General features: G+C 45.3%; 1 protein-coding gene across 3 annotated transcripts in view; it reads left to right on the plus strand.

The window, feature by feature from the left end:
- Positions 1-19,317, plus strand: part of ZNF143 (zinc finger protein 143) — a 57,360-nt gene that overhangs the window by 22,976 nt on the left and 15,067 nt on the right. The window contains exons 2-10 of one of the 3 annotated variants that reach the window (XM_088447089.1): positions 8,542-8,655; positions 12,528-12,620; positions 12,729-12,806; positions 15,365-15,442; positions 15,680-15,879; positions 15,966-16,040; positions 16,276-16,395; positions 17,560-17,635; positions 18,576-18,701. In XM_088447089.1, coding sequence (XP_088303215.1) covers positions 8,542-8,655; positions 12,528-12,620; positions 12,729-12,806; positions 15,365-15,442; positions 15,680-15,879; positions 15,966-16,040; positions 16,276-16,395; positions 17,560-17,635; positions 18,576-18,701 — 960 coding nt within the window. The remainder of the gene's footprint in view (positions 1-8,541; positions 8,656-12,527; positions 12,621-12,728; positions 12,807-15,364; positions 15,443-15,679; positions 15,880-15,965; positions 16,041-16,275; positions 16,396-17,559; positions 17,636-18,575; positions 18,702-19,317) is intronic. The other 2 variants (XM_088447090.1, XM_088447091.1) reach the window with 2 other exon arrangements.

The following is a 19,317-nucleotide window of genomic DNA, read 5'->3' on the forward strand; positions in this document are numbered from 1 at the left end:
GCTCCTTCTTCTGATATCTGCACTTTCCTTTAAGGGGTCCTTCGCATTCAGCATCCCTTTGTCGCTCCTGTGGTGCCTTGGGATTTGGCTGTTGTCCTTAGGGCCCTCCATTTGAACCCCTGGACTCGGTGGACCTGAAATGGCTTACTGCTAAGATCGTTTTTCTTCTGGCTATTGCTTCTGCCAGAACAGTGTCTGATTTGGGGGCTCTCTCGTCGTTCCCCATTTCTGTTTTTTCACCATGACAGGGCGGTGCTTCTGACTCACCCTGGTTTCCTTCCTAAGGTGGTCTCTAGTTTCCACATTAATGAGGAAATTATTGTGCCGGCCTTTACTTCCCCAGACCTCTCGGCAGGTGAGGCCTCATTGGATGTGGTACGTGCCCTCAGGATTTATGTGGGCCATACTAGTTCCCTTCGGAAATCAGACTCCTTGTTTGTCCTTTGTGGATTCCACAAGAAGGGATGGCCAACCAATAAGCAAACTTTGGCTAGGTGGCTTCGCATGGCTTACACTCATGGGGGCCTTCCAGTGCCGCCGTCTGTTACTGCTCATTCTACTCGGTCTGTGGGTCCTTCGTGGGCAGCTCGCCGTGGCACCTCGGCTGTTCAGCTTTGTAAGGCGGCCACGTGGTCCTCTGTCCAGACCTTTTCACGGTATTATGCATTTGATACCTTTGCCTCTCAGGATGCTTCCTTCGGGTGGCGGAATCTCTTCTCTGCACAGGAGCATCCCCACCCTTGAGGGCACTGCTTTGGGACATCCCCAAGGTCACCTTGTGGACCCCCTATGGACCCTGAAGTAGAAAATGAGCTATGGTAAGAACTTACCTTTTTTTTTTATCTCTCTTTCTACGAAGTCCATAGGGTCCACAGGGCACCCACCCTGACGCATCTGTGCTTCAGCTGGGCTTCGCTCTGTTCACCGGTTTTCCGTCTCCTTCTGTGTGAGAATGTGATTCTAATGTGTTCCAGACTTTCTTCTCTCTCTTTTATCCTCCTTTGGCTTGCTTCGAAACTGAGGAGCCTCTGGCCCGGGGGAGGGGGATAGAGGGAGACCCAATTGCATCCTGGGAAGAAAAGTTTACTGCATAAGGTGCCCAGATGACTCTGCATCACCTACACCCCCAAGGTCACCCTGTGGACTTCGTTGAAAGAGAGATAACAAAGGTAAGTTCTCACCATATCTCTCATTTTATTGCTGGGCTCAAAGCACCTTTTGTTGTCATAACTCACCTGCTCATTGGGGGGGGGTGTCTATTCTTCCAATCCTGGTTGTCTGTTTGGGTGAAAAGGTTTTTAAAAATCCAGGGACCAGACCGCTGATCACCCAGATGTTGATAAGAAGATAAATGGTTTATTAGAAAACAAATATGTGGGGTCCTTCCCCTAAAACAATAACTAGCCCAGGACCTCTGGTTTAAGTTTCCCCTATTTTCCAATAATAAGCACAAGGCTGTACCAATCAGGGGAATAATGCTATAGAAGGATATGCGGAGCGTACGGTTCTCCCAGCATACCATTAGCCAGCCTCAAACTGGCCAGCCAACAGCTGGAATTAGGGAGGCCAATCCCGGCCCATTATTTCAATCCGGGAATTGAATTGTATTTAAATTTAACCCTGCTCCGCTCCCCCCTTCCCCCACTCCCCCGTTCAGAATTGACAAAAAAACAAACAAACCGGCACTTACTGACTGGCCCGGGGATGAAGTTTTACATTGTGTTACAGTATTACTTTGGGCCAGGCAGCGCTGCTGAGCACTAGCGCTCGACTCAGACGCTGCGTGACCCACGCTGTATACAGTTGGGGCCGTGCAGCATATAAATAGTTAAATATTCTTTACAGGTGGTCTACAAGTCCTAACAGGCCTCATTTGTAGAACCACAAGTGCCATCATGCCCAGACATTAAGGGCCTGCTGGCACTTGTAGTCCGCCTATAAAGAAAATAAATAATATATATAGATATATATATAAGACAAGACACACACCGAATGTTGTATACCTTTAATAAATAATCACTCCCCCATAAAATCCTTATATCAGGCCTTTTCGATCCATATAGCATCCACCAGTCTTTGCAAAACAATAAAAACAGATGAACTGTGCCCGCGCAGGGTCCCGTCACTAATGTGGCCAGGTCACTCCAGATCACTCCATAGAAATTAATGGGAAGGCGCTGATTGCCTGGGAGCGGTCTCTCAGCCAATCGGCTGTTCCCCATTCATTTCTATGAAGAGTGTCCGTGAATGACAATGTCCTCCATAGAAACATTTTGTCTGATTATTACTTTGCAAAGGCCATGGTTTCTGCTGGGAGTATTAAAGTGTTTATAGGGATGTGTGGGGGAATTTTTTTTTTCTTTTTAAATAAAGTACTACAAAAGTCGGTGTCTTGTCTTCTTTATTTTTATTTAGTCAGGTGGGACTACATGTACCAGGCTTGGCCCTAAATGTCCGGGCATGCTGGCACTTGTGGTTCTACAAGGGCCAGCATGCTGGGCCAGGCTTGCTGGTATTTATAGGCCGTCTGTTTATTACCGTTAACCCTGCACCCACCGCAGTAAGGGGAGCGGGCAATAGCAGGGCTGGTTGTGGGGGGGGGATTTATTTATTTATTTGTGTGTGTAGTGTTAATTCTAGAGGGACCCTGGGGCAGAGCTCCTAGCTGAGAAAAGGGCACTTCGGTCTGAAAAGGGGGCATGGTCACTTGGGAAGGGGGCATGTCTTTGAGACAAGACCCCTTTTACATCACCGTGGGGGCATGCCTAGCACTCACAGAGATGCTGGGCTGCCCCCAAGCTCTCCCTGTAGGGTGAACAGATGCTGTGTGCGTGCACACGGCATCAATTCACCCGACGGTGATTGACATAAATCACTGGCAGGCTATAAGAAGATACTGGTAAATTACTATTTTCCCTTATTTTTATTATTCAGGCTGCTATTAATTTATGAGTCTGGACTACCATGGCAACTACAGTAACATGATTTAGTGTGCAGAGATACTTTGGAATGACCCTCTGTGCTCTGCCTACACTGTGAATACCCCCTCACCTTAATTCTACCCCCATGACTTGGTCAGATCTGTGATTCTGCGTGTGTCTGGCAGCAATTTTTCTTTGCAACCAGAGATCTTTTCAAAAGAAGATAATGATTTGTAGGGTAGTGAAGACCAATACATGCTTAAAAGGTATCAGTTATTTGTTTTATTTTTCCACAATGGAAGTATCTGTCAGGGTATAACAGTTTACACCCATTAGTGGGAGGAGTTGAGGGGATTGGGGCAATGCTCGCTGACTACAGATTAGTGCAGGAACTGCAACAACCAGATTTCGTTTTGAGGCATGAGATTGTTTAACTAAATAAATGGGCAGAGAGTGCACATTAACAGGGGAGGGGGCACTGCCATTTTCCACCCTTAAAAGGGCATGACTTTCGTGGCCCCTCTAAGATTGGGTCTCGCCCTGTACTTGTAACGCATTTTGCATCTTCCAGTTGCACTTTTACAGAAAAGCGCATTTGTAGTGGCATTTCGACAAGTTTTTACTGGGAAAAAAATTAGAAATAAACAAAAATTTACAAGTTTATTAAACACAGTACTAATTTTGTCTCCTGAACGAACAATTGGGCAAACTTGGGCCCATAAAGAAGCGCTGTGTGTGCACACTTCCCAAGGTTTGTCACTTAGCCCTATTGGTTAAATCTGCTGTTAGCTACCTGCAGTTTGCAATACCAAGCCACTTGGTGGCGCTGTTTCATTGCAGTCTGGATGTAAGGTGGCTAATAAGTAATCTATAGCACAGCCTGCGTAATACAGAGCTGTAGGGAAATCAGGCTCCCTGGGCACAATAAATTCTAATTCTCTGAAATTGGAACACACATTTAATTGTGCTTGTAAATGGGGTAAATAAAATTCCAATTTTTTTAATATAGTCCATGTATTTATGTGTGTTTTATTAGAAGGAATTTCACCATACTATGCATATGATATTTTTTACACCGACAGATTAAATATATACCAATTTGGGCCTATTAATAGATGATAAATTCTGTAATAGCGCTGTCCTCACTGTCTGTACCTGCTGCAGGATTTACAGATCAGTATACACTGTATTAGGGGCACCTGTTGTACTAGCAAAGTCAATGGTATATCATTTTTTTTTTTTTTTTATTGAATATTTTTTATTGAAAATATTTTCCAATTGAACAATACAATAAAACAAACCACAATAATTATCACACATTAAATCGTTAGGCATATCCATCCAGCGAATATAGAACACCTAATATAAATAACATATTCACAAACTGCAGAGCATAGCAGAAAAAACAACATTTACAGCAGAAATAAACATTATATAAGTATATGAAAAAAAGAGAGTAATATACTCAGTACAGAATAGTAGTAAAAACATCCAGTACATAATGTACAATATATTTTACACTAGAGCATTAACACATAAATGTTAGGGCACATAATGTAGAAACCTCCATTCCCGTATTATATCATTTTAAATTTGCATCACAAATTGGAAGAAAATGCATCTAATGATCTGTCCTGGAAGTAGTCAACATGTGGCATGCCAGCAGCTGTGGCACTACAAATCCCAGCATGCTCGGACAGAGTTTTACAGCAAAACTGTGGCAAGGAATGCTGGGAGGTGTAGTTCCATAGCAGCTGTTTATTGTTTATGTCTGTTCCTTGTTCTATCTCATATCTATCTATCTATCTATCTATCTATCTATCTATCTATCTATCTATCTATCTATCTATCTATCCATCCATCCTATGTTATACAGTGGCTATAAACAGTATTCATCCCCTTTGGTATATTTTACATGCATTATGGGATCAAAATGTATTTTTCTCCCAGGAATTCTTACCCCCAAATATTTTAATATCAATAAAAGTATGCATCTCTATAACTTAATTTACTAAAATGCAAAAACAAGTACAATTGATTACATATAAGTATTTACCCCTTTGGTTTAATACTTGGTAGAAGCACCTTTAGCTGCAGTTACATTTATAAGGATATTCAGATCTTTAACAACTTATTATTAATTTTCACCCATTATTCTTTATTTTGCGAGAGTTCCATCAGAATGAATGAAGACGATTGGTGAAAAGGGATTTTATGTCATTCCACAGATATTGGATGGGTCAGTGCTTTGACTGGGCCACTCCAGACATTCATTTTTATTTTATTGTATTTAATCTCTCCCATCATATCGCAAAATGCAGCATGTTTGTCTATATCAGGAGTAGGCAACTTGTGGCAAATCAGCTGCTGTGTAACTGCACATCACAGCTAAGGCATGCTAAAGCTGTGTCAGGGAATGCTGGGATGTATAGTTCCACAGCAGTTGCATACTGCTGGTCTATATCTTGCTCTATCCACTTTGTGACCTCTACCATGAGATGTTTTCTAGTTCTGAATACAGAAAGCAACCCCACCCCCCATTCCTTACTTGGAATGTGGGTCTCCCACAATCTATCTGTAAACCTCCTGGACCAGGTTTCATGTGCGGTTCCTTCAGCAGTGGTTCCCCCCTTCCATAAAGTGCCAAATTGCCTGGGCTGTTGTGGTACCATGGATAGTGCTTCCAATCTCTGCCATGGAAGGCCTTGTCACCATAGACCTCTTCTTGCATTACTGCTGAGCTATACAGGACGGCCGGCTTTACACATACTCACAGTTGTGCCATATTCTCTCCATTTCTTCTTCACCTATTATTATTATCCTTTATTTATATGGCACCACAAAGGTTCCACAGCGCCTTACACAGTACATAAATGAGCACACAAGAAAAACAGTTAATAATAATACAAAACAATGTAGGACAAGGTCATGGTTTATACACATAGCTGCATAACACAAACAGCAGGGCCTCAGCAACCAAATGCTGGGTGCCAATTGGGGAGTTAGGAGTACATGATACTATACGTAGGGATAGGAGAAGAACGTGAGGGACGAGGGCCCTGCTCGTGAGAGCTTACATTCTAAAGGGGAGGGGCAGACAGACAGGGGCGACACAGATGGGGTATATAGTGAGGAAGGAGCATGGAGCAGTGGGTTAGGATATGTACTGCGGAATAAGATGACCTTATGTTATGTTAAGAGTAAATCCTTCATCTATCTCTATGACAGAAAATAGATTTGTTTATGTGTTATTTACTTGAGAGATGTACAAAATAAAGTTGTAGCACTTTAATTATTGTGTGTTACATTTTAGCATCTAAATACATCCTGCTAAAAATGCAGCTATTATGGGACTGTCCTGCCATCCTAATACAGTAGTGAATACTTTAGTCCGAGCTGCTGGGTGCTATGCCATGCTCATGTGAGTGGGTGCATCTCACATGCTATGGTTGCATCCCTATGGTTACATGCTGTTTCTGATAAGTATCAGTGGGCACTATTCAATTCAATGCAAATTGAACAGCGCCAGGAAAGAGCTCCCGGAGCCATCCAATTCATCGCACTGTTATGTCGGAGAATGCTCGTTCTCGAGCGTTCTCGCGCCTTAAACATGGTGTTTAGTCACGAGAACCTGTCCATAGGGGACACAGGGAGTACGCTGGGGTATAGGGTGACAGGTGGAGTCTGGGCACCAATAGTTAATTTCTTTAGAGACATGCAGCTCAGATGGCTCCTCCTCTATACCCCAGCCCGGGAAGGCCAGTCTAAGGTTGGTATTTGTCATGATGGGCATGACATTGGTTTGGGTATATTAAAAGTCTTGCAAAGCTTCTTATATTCTCCCCCTGATTGATGCTTTTTAATAACCTTTACACGTATACGCTTTGATTGTTCTTTGATCTCACAATGAAGTGTTTGATCTCACAATGAAGTGTTTGATTGTATTTATTTTGCAATTCATTGATATCCGATCATTGTGCACAAGTGGACTCCAGTCAATACTGACGTGACCTCTGCTGACAACTCCTCATTGTACCAGAGAGTTTATGTTGGTGTATCTTAGCAAAAGGGGTGCACACCTATGTAATCAAAACCCTTTGTGATTGATTAGGGAAACTTGTTGTTTTTTCCTTATATTTGACATTACTCAGCATTTTCAGATGATCATTGGTAACAGAAGGATAAAGGGGATGTACTCTTTATTTATTGAATCTGGGGCATGGACTGTGAGTTATGCTATGGGGAAAATTATGGCACCTCCAGACAGTGCCTGAGCCACAGTGGGTATTGTGCCCATGGCAATCTGTGGACTACATTTCCTGTCCAACTATGCTGGCGCAGGGGAGACGGGCAATTACCAAGTTCCACTCTCTGTGGTCAATCCAACTAGGTGCGAGTGTGCAAGTGCGTGTTTGTTTCATGAATCTCTCACACTTCGCACGATTGTTTGCTCCCGAGAAAAGCACAATCCAATTAGAAATGCCAACGCGCGCTACTCGAGGTGAGGGTGTGCACATTTTGTATAGCATGCGACTTGGGAGAAGAGCATGAAAAAGTGGGGAGAACATCCTGGACTCCAAAAAAAAGTGATAATTTCATTAGCAGGACTGTATAGAAGGCCAGGGCCGGACTGGCCATCTGGCACTTCTGGTAAAATTCCAGAAGGGTCGATGGCCTGATGGGCCGGTCCGGACTGAAACCTTGGCCGAGCAGCTTCACCTCCCGGCGCACTGCATGGCCAGGATACTGAGAGACGGGGGCGTGTGGTGAGACCATGCTCCTGTGTGGCGACCACACACCCGTGTGGTGATGCCACTCCCCTGTGTGGTTAGCTGCCGCGCGCAAAGAGATTCATGCCATGGCTGGTCTGGAGCCCCAGTCCGTCCCTGTAGAAGGCTATTACTTTGTATAAGGAAAGTACTGAAGGTTTTTAAATGGTATCAAATGGCTGATTTGTGCAATTTTTTACTTTTTCCATTTAATCTCAAAATTTAAGTGAAAAATGCAAAAAAAAAAAAAAAAAAGTTTTATTTTTTGGTTTAAAAATACTTTAATTACATTTTTGGTGCTCTAACTTGTGAAAAAGTTGATTTGGGGGTAATTTGAGGCCATTTATTTGAACACAGAAATGACATGTAGTTATTGGGCCAATTAAGTTAATTGGAAACTTCTAAAGCCTAATTAGTCATTAGGGAAGGGGGGCTATATGGGGTTCTGCACTGTGTCCTGACATTTTGTACCTTAAAGTAAAGATTTTCCCTACTATCTCCCACCCTCAGGGAGATACGTACATGAAAACATGTGTTTCCTTCTGAAGAACAATGCGAGTTTGGAATTGGATTGCAATTGCACTTCGCAGTGCGAGTTTGCCGTGAAAACGTCTCGCACAAGCCAACTCACGCCAACTCACACATAATTGTATTGACCCCCTTTGTGTTTCTGCTACTGAAGAAAGCCCATTTTTGTTCTGCTACATCTGTTTCTGTCCCGTAGGAGCTGTATCATTTATATTGTAACTAGTAGAACTGTGAATATCTGGCCTATAGTCTACAATCGCACATTAGCCCTGAATTCATGCTTGCACTACACTGGTGACCAGAATGTTCCTCTTTCCTTCCAGGTAAAAACATGCTGCTAGCCCAAATAAACCGCGATTCCCAAGGGATGACCGAGTTCACCGGAGGAGGTGGGGACGGCGGACATGTCACTCTGTGTCTTACCGAGGCTGTGACGGGTAACTGCAACCTTGCTCCTTTATTCCTCTGCATTGGCGCATAGCAATGAGACTTGCATAGAGGGGGATAATGGTCTTGAGCTTCCTAGTAATGGACATCTATATTACACTGGTGTCGTAGGAAGACAAGCGACACCTTACACAGGGGGGATTGTACTCTTGCAAGTAACTTACTTGACCAAGTTGAACTTACAGATCAAATGAAACAATAACTATGACTTTAAGCGAAACGTTTACATCTTAACCTTTTCGATCATTTTAACAGAAGCTCTGGTGCTAAATTACAACCCATCTTAAACTTTTTCCCTAAAGAACTGATCTTCTCTCTTTACTTTTGGGATACAATGGGAGCTACCCTACATGTATGAAAAAATGTAACCGATACCGTGTAGTACCAACCCATCAGCTCCTAACTGTTTACAGGCTGTGTTTGAAAAATGACAGGAGCTGATTGGTTGATACTTTTATCCCACTATATGTAGTGAAAACACTACAATTCCTGGCGCTGTTATTTTGTTAAAGATAATTAATAGGGTCTGGTTAAAACCCAAAGATCATGAATATGGGTTATCTAGTCACACCAGAAAGACATTGTACCCCTCAATAAGGGACAATGGTAGCCCCCAGTATTAATTATAATCTGTTGGGGGGTGCTACCACAGGCAATGGATATTAAACCAAAGGAATATAGAAGAAGAAAAATGAAATGCCTAAGGTGGTGCACTGGGATATCTAAAATATAACTTTTATTAATTTATTTAATATTGTCTAAGACAAATGAACAGCGAAAAATTAAAACAGAGTGAAAAAAGTAGTGAATTCAGTGAATTAAAATATATGCAACGCCCCTGTATTTCCACATAATCATATATTGGATCAAAGTTGTTATATATGGCACTTATCCTGTATAAGGCATGCCATATATATTGATCATACATTTCTGTTGCTTGCTGTTATTCCAGCATGTATACATACACATGTCTTATTTATTTACGATTAGCAGTTGTAAATTCATTTTTCTTCTATATTCTTCTTCTATATTCTTTTGGTTTAAAACCCAAAGATCAAAATGATCTCCAAAAGTAATTAAATAGTTAACAATAATTACTGCGTTGATACTAGAATTTATTTGGTGAACGTGATGCTCTCTATTATCAGACAGGAGGCTTGTTTAATCATACCAAAGATAGGTTTATTTAAAATATGCATAAAAATTCACACAAATAGCAGCAATAAGCTCATAATACCCAATTGATAGAGTAACATGCGTAAAAAATTTTGAAAACGAGAACCCAGCAAAATAACCAGAACAATGTATCACTTCAAATTGCTATAATCTGTTGGTAAATCTGCAACATAGTAATTTGTTTGTTTTGTTGGTACAGGTTGAGTCTTCCATATCCAAAATGCTTGGGACCAGGGGTATTTTGGATAACGGAATATTCCGTATTTTGGAATATTTGCATTTAATAATGAAATATCTTGGGAATAGGGCGCAAATATAAACACAGGGTGCATTTATGTGTTATATACACCTTATACACACAGCCTGCAGGTAATTTTATACTATATTTTCAATAATTTTGTGGCTCAAACAAAGTTTGTGTACAGAAATTAAATTCATTTATGTTTCATATACACCTTATATACACAGCCTGTAGGTAATTTTATACATTATTTTTAATAATTTGTGCCTTAGACAAAGTTTGTGTAAATTGATGCATCAAAAATCAAAGGTTTCATTATCCCAGTCATGCCCAAAAAATTCAGTATTTCGGAATACTCCATATTTCAGAATATTTAGATATGGGAGACTCAACCTGTATATTTATAGCAGTTGTTTTGCTTTTAAAAGTTCCATCAAGCAGGTCAAACAGGCCGGTCAAATATAACAGCTGAAAAAGGTCACTGTGTCACTGGCGTCCCTGTGCACACAGTCTTAATAGAACTGCTCGGTATCACCTATTATACAGTTATTACCTCCCTTTGGCCAGTAGAATTTAAATCCTTAATAGTCACCAGTACGCTGATGGGTAGCGGGGCCACGCTGCGGGGTACCCCAGTGCCAAATGTTCCTGTCCTGCAGGGCGCTGTTGGCCGGGGGCAATACCAGGGTTGGTAGTGAATCACAACACTGCCGCAAGCCAACCCTTTAGTGACGTGGCCACGCTATCCATCGGCGAGTGATGTCAGTGGTGAGCTTCCGTCTCTAATAGAGCCGAAAGCTCACTGGGGCTTGCGGCAGACGAGACCCTACCACAAGGGTGTCGTCGAAAGCCCCGATGGTCGCAATGGTCTTGACCATCGCGACCATCAACCTGGCCGCTCCCTAAAGCTGTGGTTGGTCACCCACAGCCTAGCGAGCGGCCAGGAGGGCGGGTCACAAAATACATGCGGCTGCCCTCATTCAGAGCGAGCGCTCGCATTTTGCGAGCGCCTCTGAATGAGGTCCTATATCATGAACGAAAGTTGGCCACCTTCCATATAGAAAAAGGGGTCGTGACATTTCATAAGAAAGGGGGCAAATTTATTGAGAAACTACCAGCTGAGATACAGACCTCTATCTGGAAAGTGTTTGAGAATACGGAATGGTTTATGTTAAATAGGCTCCAACCTCATTCTATTTGCACCCTCTCGCCACAACCTCACACCCTCATATGCACCAATATGTACAATTATATTGTACTGAGCTGACCTAAAGTTTGCCAATCTTAGGAGGCGATTCAATTCAGCGCGATGCTGAATCCCGGAGCTATTCATTTCACAGCGCTGTTTGGTCGGACTTAAGGGTTTCTTCTCGCACCCCCCTGGGGATGCAAGGAGAAATCCCACTAAAGTGTTGGCCGCGCGGCTGTTTTACTGCTTAGCGCGGCAATGACAGCCATTCAGCCGGCACTTTAGTCGGAGAATGCCGGTTCTCACAAGTAAACACCCAGGTTAAGTCGCAAGAACCGCCATTCTCCGACTTAACCACTTGCCGACTTAGCAAACAGCGCGGTGAATTGAATAGCTCCCGGAGCACCCTCCCGGAGCTATTCAGCATCACGCTGAATTGAATCGCCTCCATAGTTAATATTGTGACTTCTTTGGATATTCTTTATTTTTTTTTACTCTGTTAAATAAGTTTATTTGCTTTATTTTGTTTAGTTGCTTTACTTTTATTTCTTTCCCTTCCCCCACTTTACTGCACCTTTTACTGTGTTTAATTTTCTTGTTAAATGTTATAGTATATATAACCACAGCAATGCTATATATCGCAATTGATTCAGTTGATTTGTAATATTGTTTTATTTAGATTTTTATACTGATTCTTGCTGTGAAATAAACAGATTTTATTAAAAAAAAATAGTACTTTTAATATAAAAATATGTAAATTTGTTAGATACATGTGTGAACTTCACGATAACTTTTTTGCATCCTTTGTAAATTTGGCCCATGTGTAGCTTATTGAATCTAAAGGTTTAGTGCTGGAATGACCTGCTATATATCAGGATCTGTAGAGCACTTGTATCTATTCACTAGTTGATGCATCTATTTGGGGGCTATTCAAGTTTCCGCTGGGTTTACCCCGCGACTAATTATCTTTTTCCCGCACCGAAAAAAAACGTGATTCAGGCGCGGAAACCCACTGATTCAGCATAAACTGCGGAAACAATGATTTTTTTTTTCCCCGCAGGAGAATCCGATTTTGTGTCTTTTTCTCGCAGTTCCATGCGCGGGGGGTAATCCCTGCTAATTGAATAACTCCGACTATAAATAAATAAACCCCGCGGTTAGTTGAATACCTTAGAGGAGGGATCAGTGGTCAAAAGAGAATGATATGCAAATTATTAGCCGCAGGCAGATATATAATGAGATCTGTCACCATACAGATGGAGATAGCATGGAAACCATGGAAGGTGTCAGTCTACAAGCCGTGACACTGGCGGATGGTTCCACAGCGTACATACAGCACACCGCCAAAGGTACGTTCCCAACGCCTCCGCTCACAGCGGATTGCAGACTCCGGCGGCAGCAGACGGGGCTAATTCTAATTTCCAGAATTCTGTGATTTGTGTGTGTTCTGTCTGTAGATGGTAAATTAATGGAAGGACAAGTCATTCAGCTGGAGGACGGCTCTGCAGCCTACGTTCAACATGTCCCTAAAAGTGGTAAGCGGTATTAAATTCTGTCCTTAAAATGCCACCCAGCTGTATTAACCCCAGCGCTGCCAGCGGAGCCTGCAACACGTCGCAGCTACCAGATTGCATCGTTGTTTAGCACTAATCCTGCATGCCGTGGATTGGATGCCCATAAAACCACATTTAATTGTCCATCTGTCTGTAAGCGTTAACTTGTCTTACTACATATGTACAGAGTTTCCTGAATATAACCCTTTATAGCAGAGTTGCACGCAGTTACTTTTTGTGCGCAGTTCTTGCGGCCGTTAGCACTGTGCAGGGTCCGTGGCAGTTCTCGCGCACCTGCCAGCAACAGCGGGCAACTCGGTCACATCTCCACTTTTGGCTGAGTGGCTATTACATGGGATGTTCGCACGCAGAGTGTATGTTCGAGTAGGCGGAATCGCGGGTTATGCGGAGTTGTCTGTTTGAAGAGCGCTTACTGATTTCTGACAGATCTCCTGCACCAGGTATAGCTCTGGCGCAAGTGTGCGCTAATGTTGGATGGATGGGGGCAGGACGGCCAAATAGATGAGGCCGACTCTGCATGTGGATGAAGATATCCATTTATTACCATGCAGCTCTGCACCGGCCCCTCGGCCTTCAGCTTGCTCTTTGCTGACACTGCAGCCAGCTGTACTTATAAACGAGTTGGGTACGGGATCCCGGCGCTCAGGTTCTCGACGCCGGCATTCCGACAGGGTTAGGATACCGACACCTGCCAGTAAGTACCCTAACCCTACCCTTAAACTTAGCCCTCCCTCCCATCAGCCTAAACCTAACCTCCCCCACAGCCTAAACCTAACCTCCCCCTGCAGCCTAAACCTAACCTCGCCCCGCAGCCTAAACCTAACCTCCCCCCGCAGCCTAACCCTAACCTCCCCCACAGCCTAAACCTAACCTCCCCCGCAGCCTAACCCTAACCTCCCCCACAGCCTAAACATAACCTCCCCCCCGCAGCCTAAACCTAACCTCCCCCCCGCAGCCTAAACCTAACCTCCCCCCCGCAGCCTAAACCTAACCTCCCCCCCGCAACCTAAACCTAACCTCCCCCCGCAGCCTAAACCTTACCTCCCCCACATTTGCTGACACCTGCCAGTAAGTACCCTAACCCTACCCTTCCATCAGCCTAAACCTAACCTTCCCCCGCAGCCTAAACCTAACCTCCCCCACAGCCTAAACCTAACCTCCCCCCGCAGCCTAAACCTAACCTTCCCCCCGCAGCCTAAACCTAACCTTCCCCCCGCAGCCTAACCCTAACCTCCCCCCGCAGCCTAACCCTAACCACCCCCGCAGCCTAAACCTAACCTCCCCCCGCAGCCTAAACCTAACCTCCCCCCGCAGCCTAAACCTAACCTTCCCCCCGTAGCCTAACCCTAACCTCCCCACAGCCTAAACCTAACCTCCCCCGCAGCCTAACCCTAGCCTCCCCCACAGCCTAAACATAACCTCCCCCCGCAGCCTAAACCTAACCTCCCCCCGCAGCCTAAACCTAACCTCCCCCCCGCAGCCTAAACCTAACCTCCCCCCGCAGCCTAAACCTAACCTCCCCCCGCAGCCTAAACCTAACCTCCCCCACATTTGCCGACACCTGCCAGTAAGTACCCTAACCCTACCCTTCCATCAGCCTAAACCTAACCTCCCCCCGCAGCCTAAACCTAACCCCCCCTGCAGCCTAAACCTAACCTCCCCTGCAGCCTAAACCTAACCTTCCCCCCGCAGCCTAAACCTAACCTTCCCCCCCGCAGCTTAACTCTAACCTCCCCCACAGCCTAAACCTAACCTCCCCCACAGCCTAAACCTAACCTCCCCCCGCAGCCTAAACCTAACCTCCCCCCGCAGCCTAAACCTAACCTTCCCCCCCGCAGCCTAACCCTAACCTCCCCCACAGCCTAAACCTAACCTCCCCCCACAGCCTATGCTCAATGTCGTTAATTATATCGTTCAGTGTCGGCACCCTCCCTCATCCCAGTTCTTGCAGAACCTGACGGTATCGTCAGGTTGCCCTGCAAGTACGGGCGATGAAAGACGTCAATAACAATCCGCATTAACGATGTCTTGCGTACACACTGGACGATATTGAACGCTATGAACGATAACCAGATCGTTATCGTTCATATAGTCCAACTTAACGTCTAGTGTGTATACGGCATAACTCTCCCCCTAGTGCCTAACCCTAACCCCAATACTTACCAGTCGGGATGCTGGCGCCGAGATTCTGACTGGTGTCGGGGTTCTGGCCGCGATACTAACTACATCCATTTGTAAACGTCCTGCAATAAGTGATGAGAAGGATATATCTGTACAATCTAATCTACATTTCCGCCTCACATCAATGATTCACTTTGAACCACAAGTGAACCAATCAGCTTTAAGGTAACATTCATCACATACATTCTACAACATGATAGGTAGACGTTGATTGCTTGCTTTGGCGAACCTCTCCACTCTTTAGAAGACTTGATGCATCTCCCCCTAAGTTAGTTGTCTCTGCGGCAGAAAATGGATTCAGCGTGAAATTGTAAAAGTGCTGTCCGTTTCCCCCATAGATAGTCTGCGCCTGGAGGATGGGCAGGCGGTGCAGCTGGAAGATGGCACCACAGCTTACATTCATCATTCTACAAAAGGTACCACTCTCGCTGTCTTATTATAAATGAGGAAAGACTGAACTGTTTTATGCGTTTTATCGAAGACGCTCTCATTTTAATTCACTCCTCCCAAACTAATCTATTCCTTGATCAGTGACAACGTAACACAGATTCCTCGATCCTTAGCTCAGCTTTCGCTGCAACAAACTCTGCTCCATCTGTACATTTACTCAGTCCATAAATAAGATGGTTACGCATCCGGTCCTCCTCTCTCAGCAGATTCCTACGACCAGAGCTCGGTTCAGGCGGTGCAGCTGGAGGACGGCACAACGGCATACATTCACCACACTGTACAGGTTCCACAGCAGGACACCATCCTGGCGATCCAGGCCGACGGCACCGTGGCCGGGCTGCACACGGGAGAAGCCACCATTGACCCAGACACAATCACCGCTTTAGAGCAGTACGCTGCTAAGGTAGAGTTCGCCATGTTTCAGATCGGCCACGAATATCCGGCGCCCTTTGCAGGGGGCAGTGTTACAGAATGTGCGTTTCGTTTCAGGTGTCGATTGAAGGTGGGGACAATGTGGGCAACAGTACTTTGATGAATGAGCCCGAGCCAGAGAAGAAAATGCAGGTTTGTGGCAATTCCCCCTTTTACTGATTTGTGTGCCCATTTAACCATTGTTGTGTTTGTGTGGTTACATTAGTCCATCACGTGTGGCCAGTTTGCATGAATCTACTGTGGGGGCTGGAGGAGGGTGATAGATGTTTGGGTTGATCAGCACATACCCAGTATTTCCTGCCCGTCCCATAACACTGCATTTGTTAATGGGAAAGGCTCACCCTGCTTTCCACGTCCTATTTGGCAGATAGTCTTGCAAGGGCACGCACCCCGGGTAACGGTGAAACCTCCGCAGACGAACGAGAAAGCATTTCGGTGTGACTATGATGGTTGCGGGAAGCTTTACACTACGGCTCATCATCTCAAGGTAAACCTGTCGCATTTATTAGCCGCTCGTCCTATAGCCCGCGGTAAGGTAATCCGTATGTTCCTGTGTAGAACACGCATCTCGCCATCCACAAGACATGTGAAATGATAGGATATTATTTTGGCCTGGACACCGCCAGGCAGTAGCTTCGGTCATGTGGAATTGCTGCATGTAAGAGCTGATACAGATGTCCAATCATGATCCTATTGTAATCAGATCATTATCAGGCACGGACGACAGTTCCAATAGTCCTGTGTGTTTGGTCATCTTCTAGATGGACATTATCTAGGCCCCTGGCACGAGGGGCCAAACACCTGGACATTGCCCAGTTTTTACGCTCTCATGAATGACCAGTAACCACTGGATTCTCGTTCCTTCAAATCATGCTGGTTATTCTTAGTATTATTGGCACTCTCCCCAGTACTGCCGTCAGTGGGGCATTATTATGGGGATTCGGTCAATATCCTGACAGTCCGGATGCAGGCGCTTAGAATGCCGGCGACGGAATCCCGACACCTGTCAGAATCCCAGCACCGGCATCACGACCGCCAGCATCCCGACGGTAAGTAGTGGGGTTAGGCACTAGGGAGGGAGGGTTAGGTTTAGGCACTAGAGGGGGGGATTAGGTTTAGGGCGCCGGGAGGGAGATTTAGGTTCAGGGATAGGAGTTGGGTTAGGGTACTAACCGGCCTATCGGGATGCCGGCGTTGGAATTCTGACCGCCGAGATCCTGAGCGCTGGCATCCTGTACCCAACCCTATAAGTGCTACATTCACTGTACCGTACCCCCAAACATATTATCCTGCATGAATTTGTTTCCAAACTAGATAACTGTTGGACACACTGGGAATGACATGTGTGATCAGGACCCAGAGAAAAACATGAAGGTGAATTTGTGTTTAAAGAGAACATCTAGGCCCATTGAGACTGGTGCTTTATGTAATTGTCTCTGGCCACATCCATGTCCCCCCCTCCCCTGTCTCTGAGGTTGTGTATGGTGCAATGGTGGATAGAGGACCAGGACAGGTGTATCAGGACACGCTGTGTGTAGCTGAGAGCTGGCATGCTGTAGAGATGGTTCATTTAACTCATTTTTCCCCCAAATGACGTTCCGTTTGTTGAAGTTTAGCCATTCTCAGGATGTTAAAGTCTGTTTCCCCATAGGTACACGAGAGGTCACACACTGGGGACCGGCCGTACCAGTGCGAACATGGCGGCTGCGGAAAAGCGTTTGCAACAGGTTCAGTAATTATTTCTTACCTGCTATGTGGGGACCGACACACAGTTTGGGGATTTACGGAACTTTCACCTCCCACGATCTCGCTCCTGACGTAGATTCAGAGATGTACACTAAGGACCTAATTCAGAGCCGCTCGGAATGAGAGCGGCTGCTTTTTTTTTTGTTAGCCGGCCTCCTGGCCACTCGCTAAGCTGTGGGTGACCACCCACAGCTTTTGCGAGCGGCCAGGTGATGAGCGCTCGCAAGCGGGTTGATGTTGGCCAAGTGCGCATGCGCACGACAGAGCCGGCTCCGTCGTGCGCATGCGAGAGACCCGAATAACGACGGCCAAGCCGTCGCTATGGGTCTCGCACCAAAGGGGGACAGCCCTTTGGTGGGCATGCCGGGGGCGTGGCTGCCCAGACGGGGTCAGTTTGGGGCCGGCCCCACTGACATCATTAGTGATGTCAGTGGGAGAGCTCTCGGCTCTGATAGAGCCAAAAGCACTCCAGGGCTTGCGGCAGACGAGACCCTACCACAAGGGTCTCGTCGCAAGCCCGATGGTCTTGACCATCGCGACCATCATTTTGGCTGCTCGCTACAGCTATGCGAGCGGCCAGGAGGCCGCTCTTAAATTCAGAGGGACGGCCCTGATTCAGAGCGAGCGCTCTGTCAGACCGTCCGGCTCTGAATCAGGGCCTCAGATCGGTCTGTGTTGAAGTTTCACTGGTCACAGGAAATATTTAGTTAGTATAGTATAAGTGTTGTACTAACCTGCACCAGAAAATTCCCCAGAGATCAGACACTGAAGCTGAGATCACCAGACACATGAGGATACAAGTTCCCAGTCACATGCCACAAAAAGACCCCTGTCTGCTGATACAATCACTGCTGTCTATCTAGCTATCTATATATATATATGTGCAAAGGCAGGGATTCATTGCACGTTACTTTTCTTCAGGTTATGGCTTGAAAAGCCATGTACGGACGCACACCGGGGAGAAACCCTACAGGTGTACAGAGGAGAACTGCACAAAGTCTTTCAAGACATCAGGAGACCTACAGAAACACATCAGAACTCACACAGGTAATGGTTCCATGCTCTTGTGTGTGTCACGTGTGTTCTAGTGTTCAGCTACCACCAGATCCTGCTCCTCTTGTGTCATGTGTATTATAATGATCAGCTGACCCCAAATCCTGCTTCTCTGTGTCACATGTATTATAATGATCAGCTACCACCAGATCCTGCTCCTCTTGTGTCATGTGTACTATAATGATCAGCTGACCCCATATCCTGCTTCTCTGTGTCACATGTATTATAATGATCAGCTGACCCCAAATCCTGCTCCTCTCTGTCATGTCTGTTATATTGATTAGCTCCCACCACATATTGCACTTCTGTCACATGTTTTAGAACTCACACAGGTAACGGCTAAATGCTCTTCTGTGTATAGCGTGTGTTCTAGTGTTCAACCGCTGCCAAATCCTGCTCCTTTGTGTATCGCGTGAATTACAATGATCAGCTGCCACTAAATACTACTCTTCTGTGTAACGTGTTATAATGTTTAGCTGCCACAAAATCCTGCTCTTTTGTGGGTTATGTGTATTATAATGTTTAGCTGCCACCACATACTGCTATTCCGTGTCACGTGTATTATAATGTTCAGCTGCCACCACATACTGCTATTCCGTGTTACGTGTAT

Source organism: Taudactylus pleione, unplaced genomic scaffold (genome assembly GCF_031769625.1).
Source record: "Taudactylus pleione unplaced genomic scaffold, aTauple2 ptg000418l, whole genome shotgun sequence".
NCBI classification, from domain to species: Eukaryota; Metazoa; Chordata; class Amphibia; order Anura; family Myobatrachidae; genus Taudactylus; species Taudactylus pleione.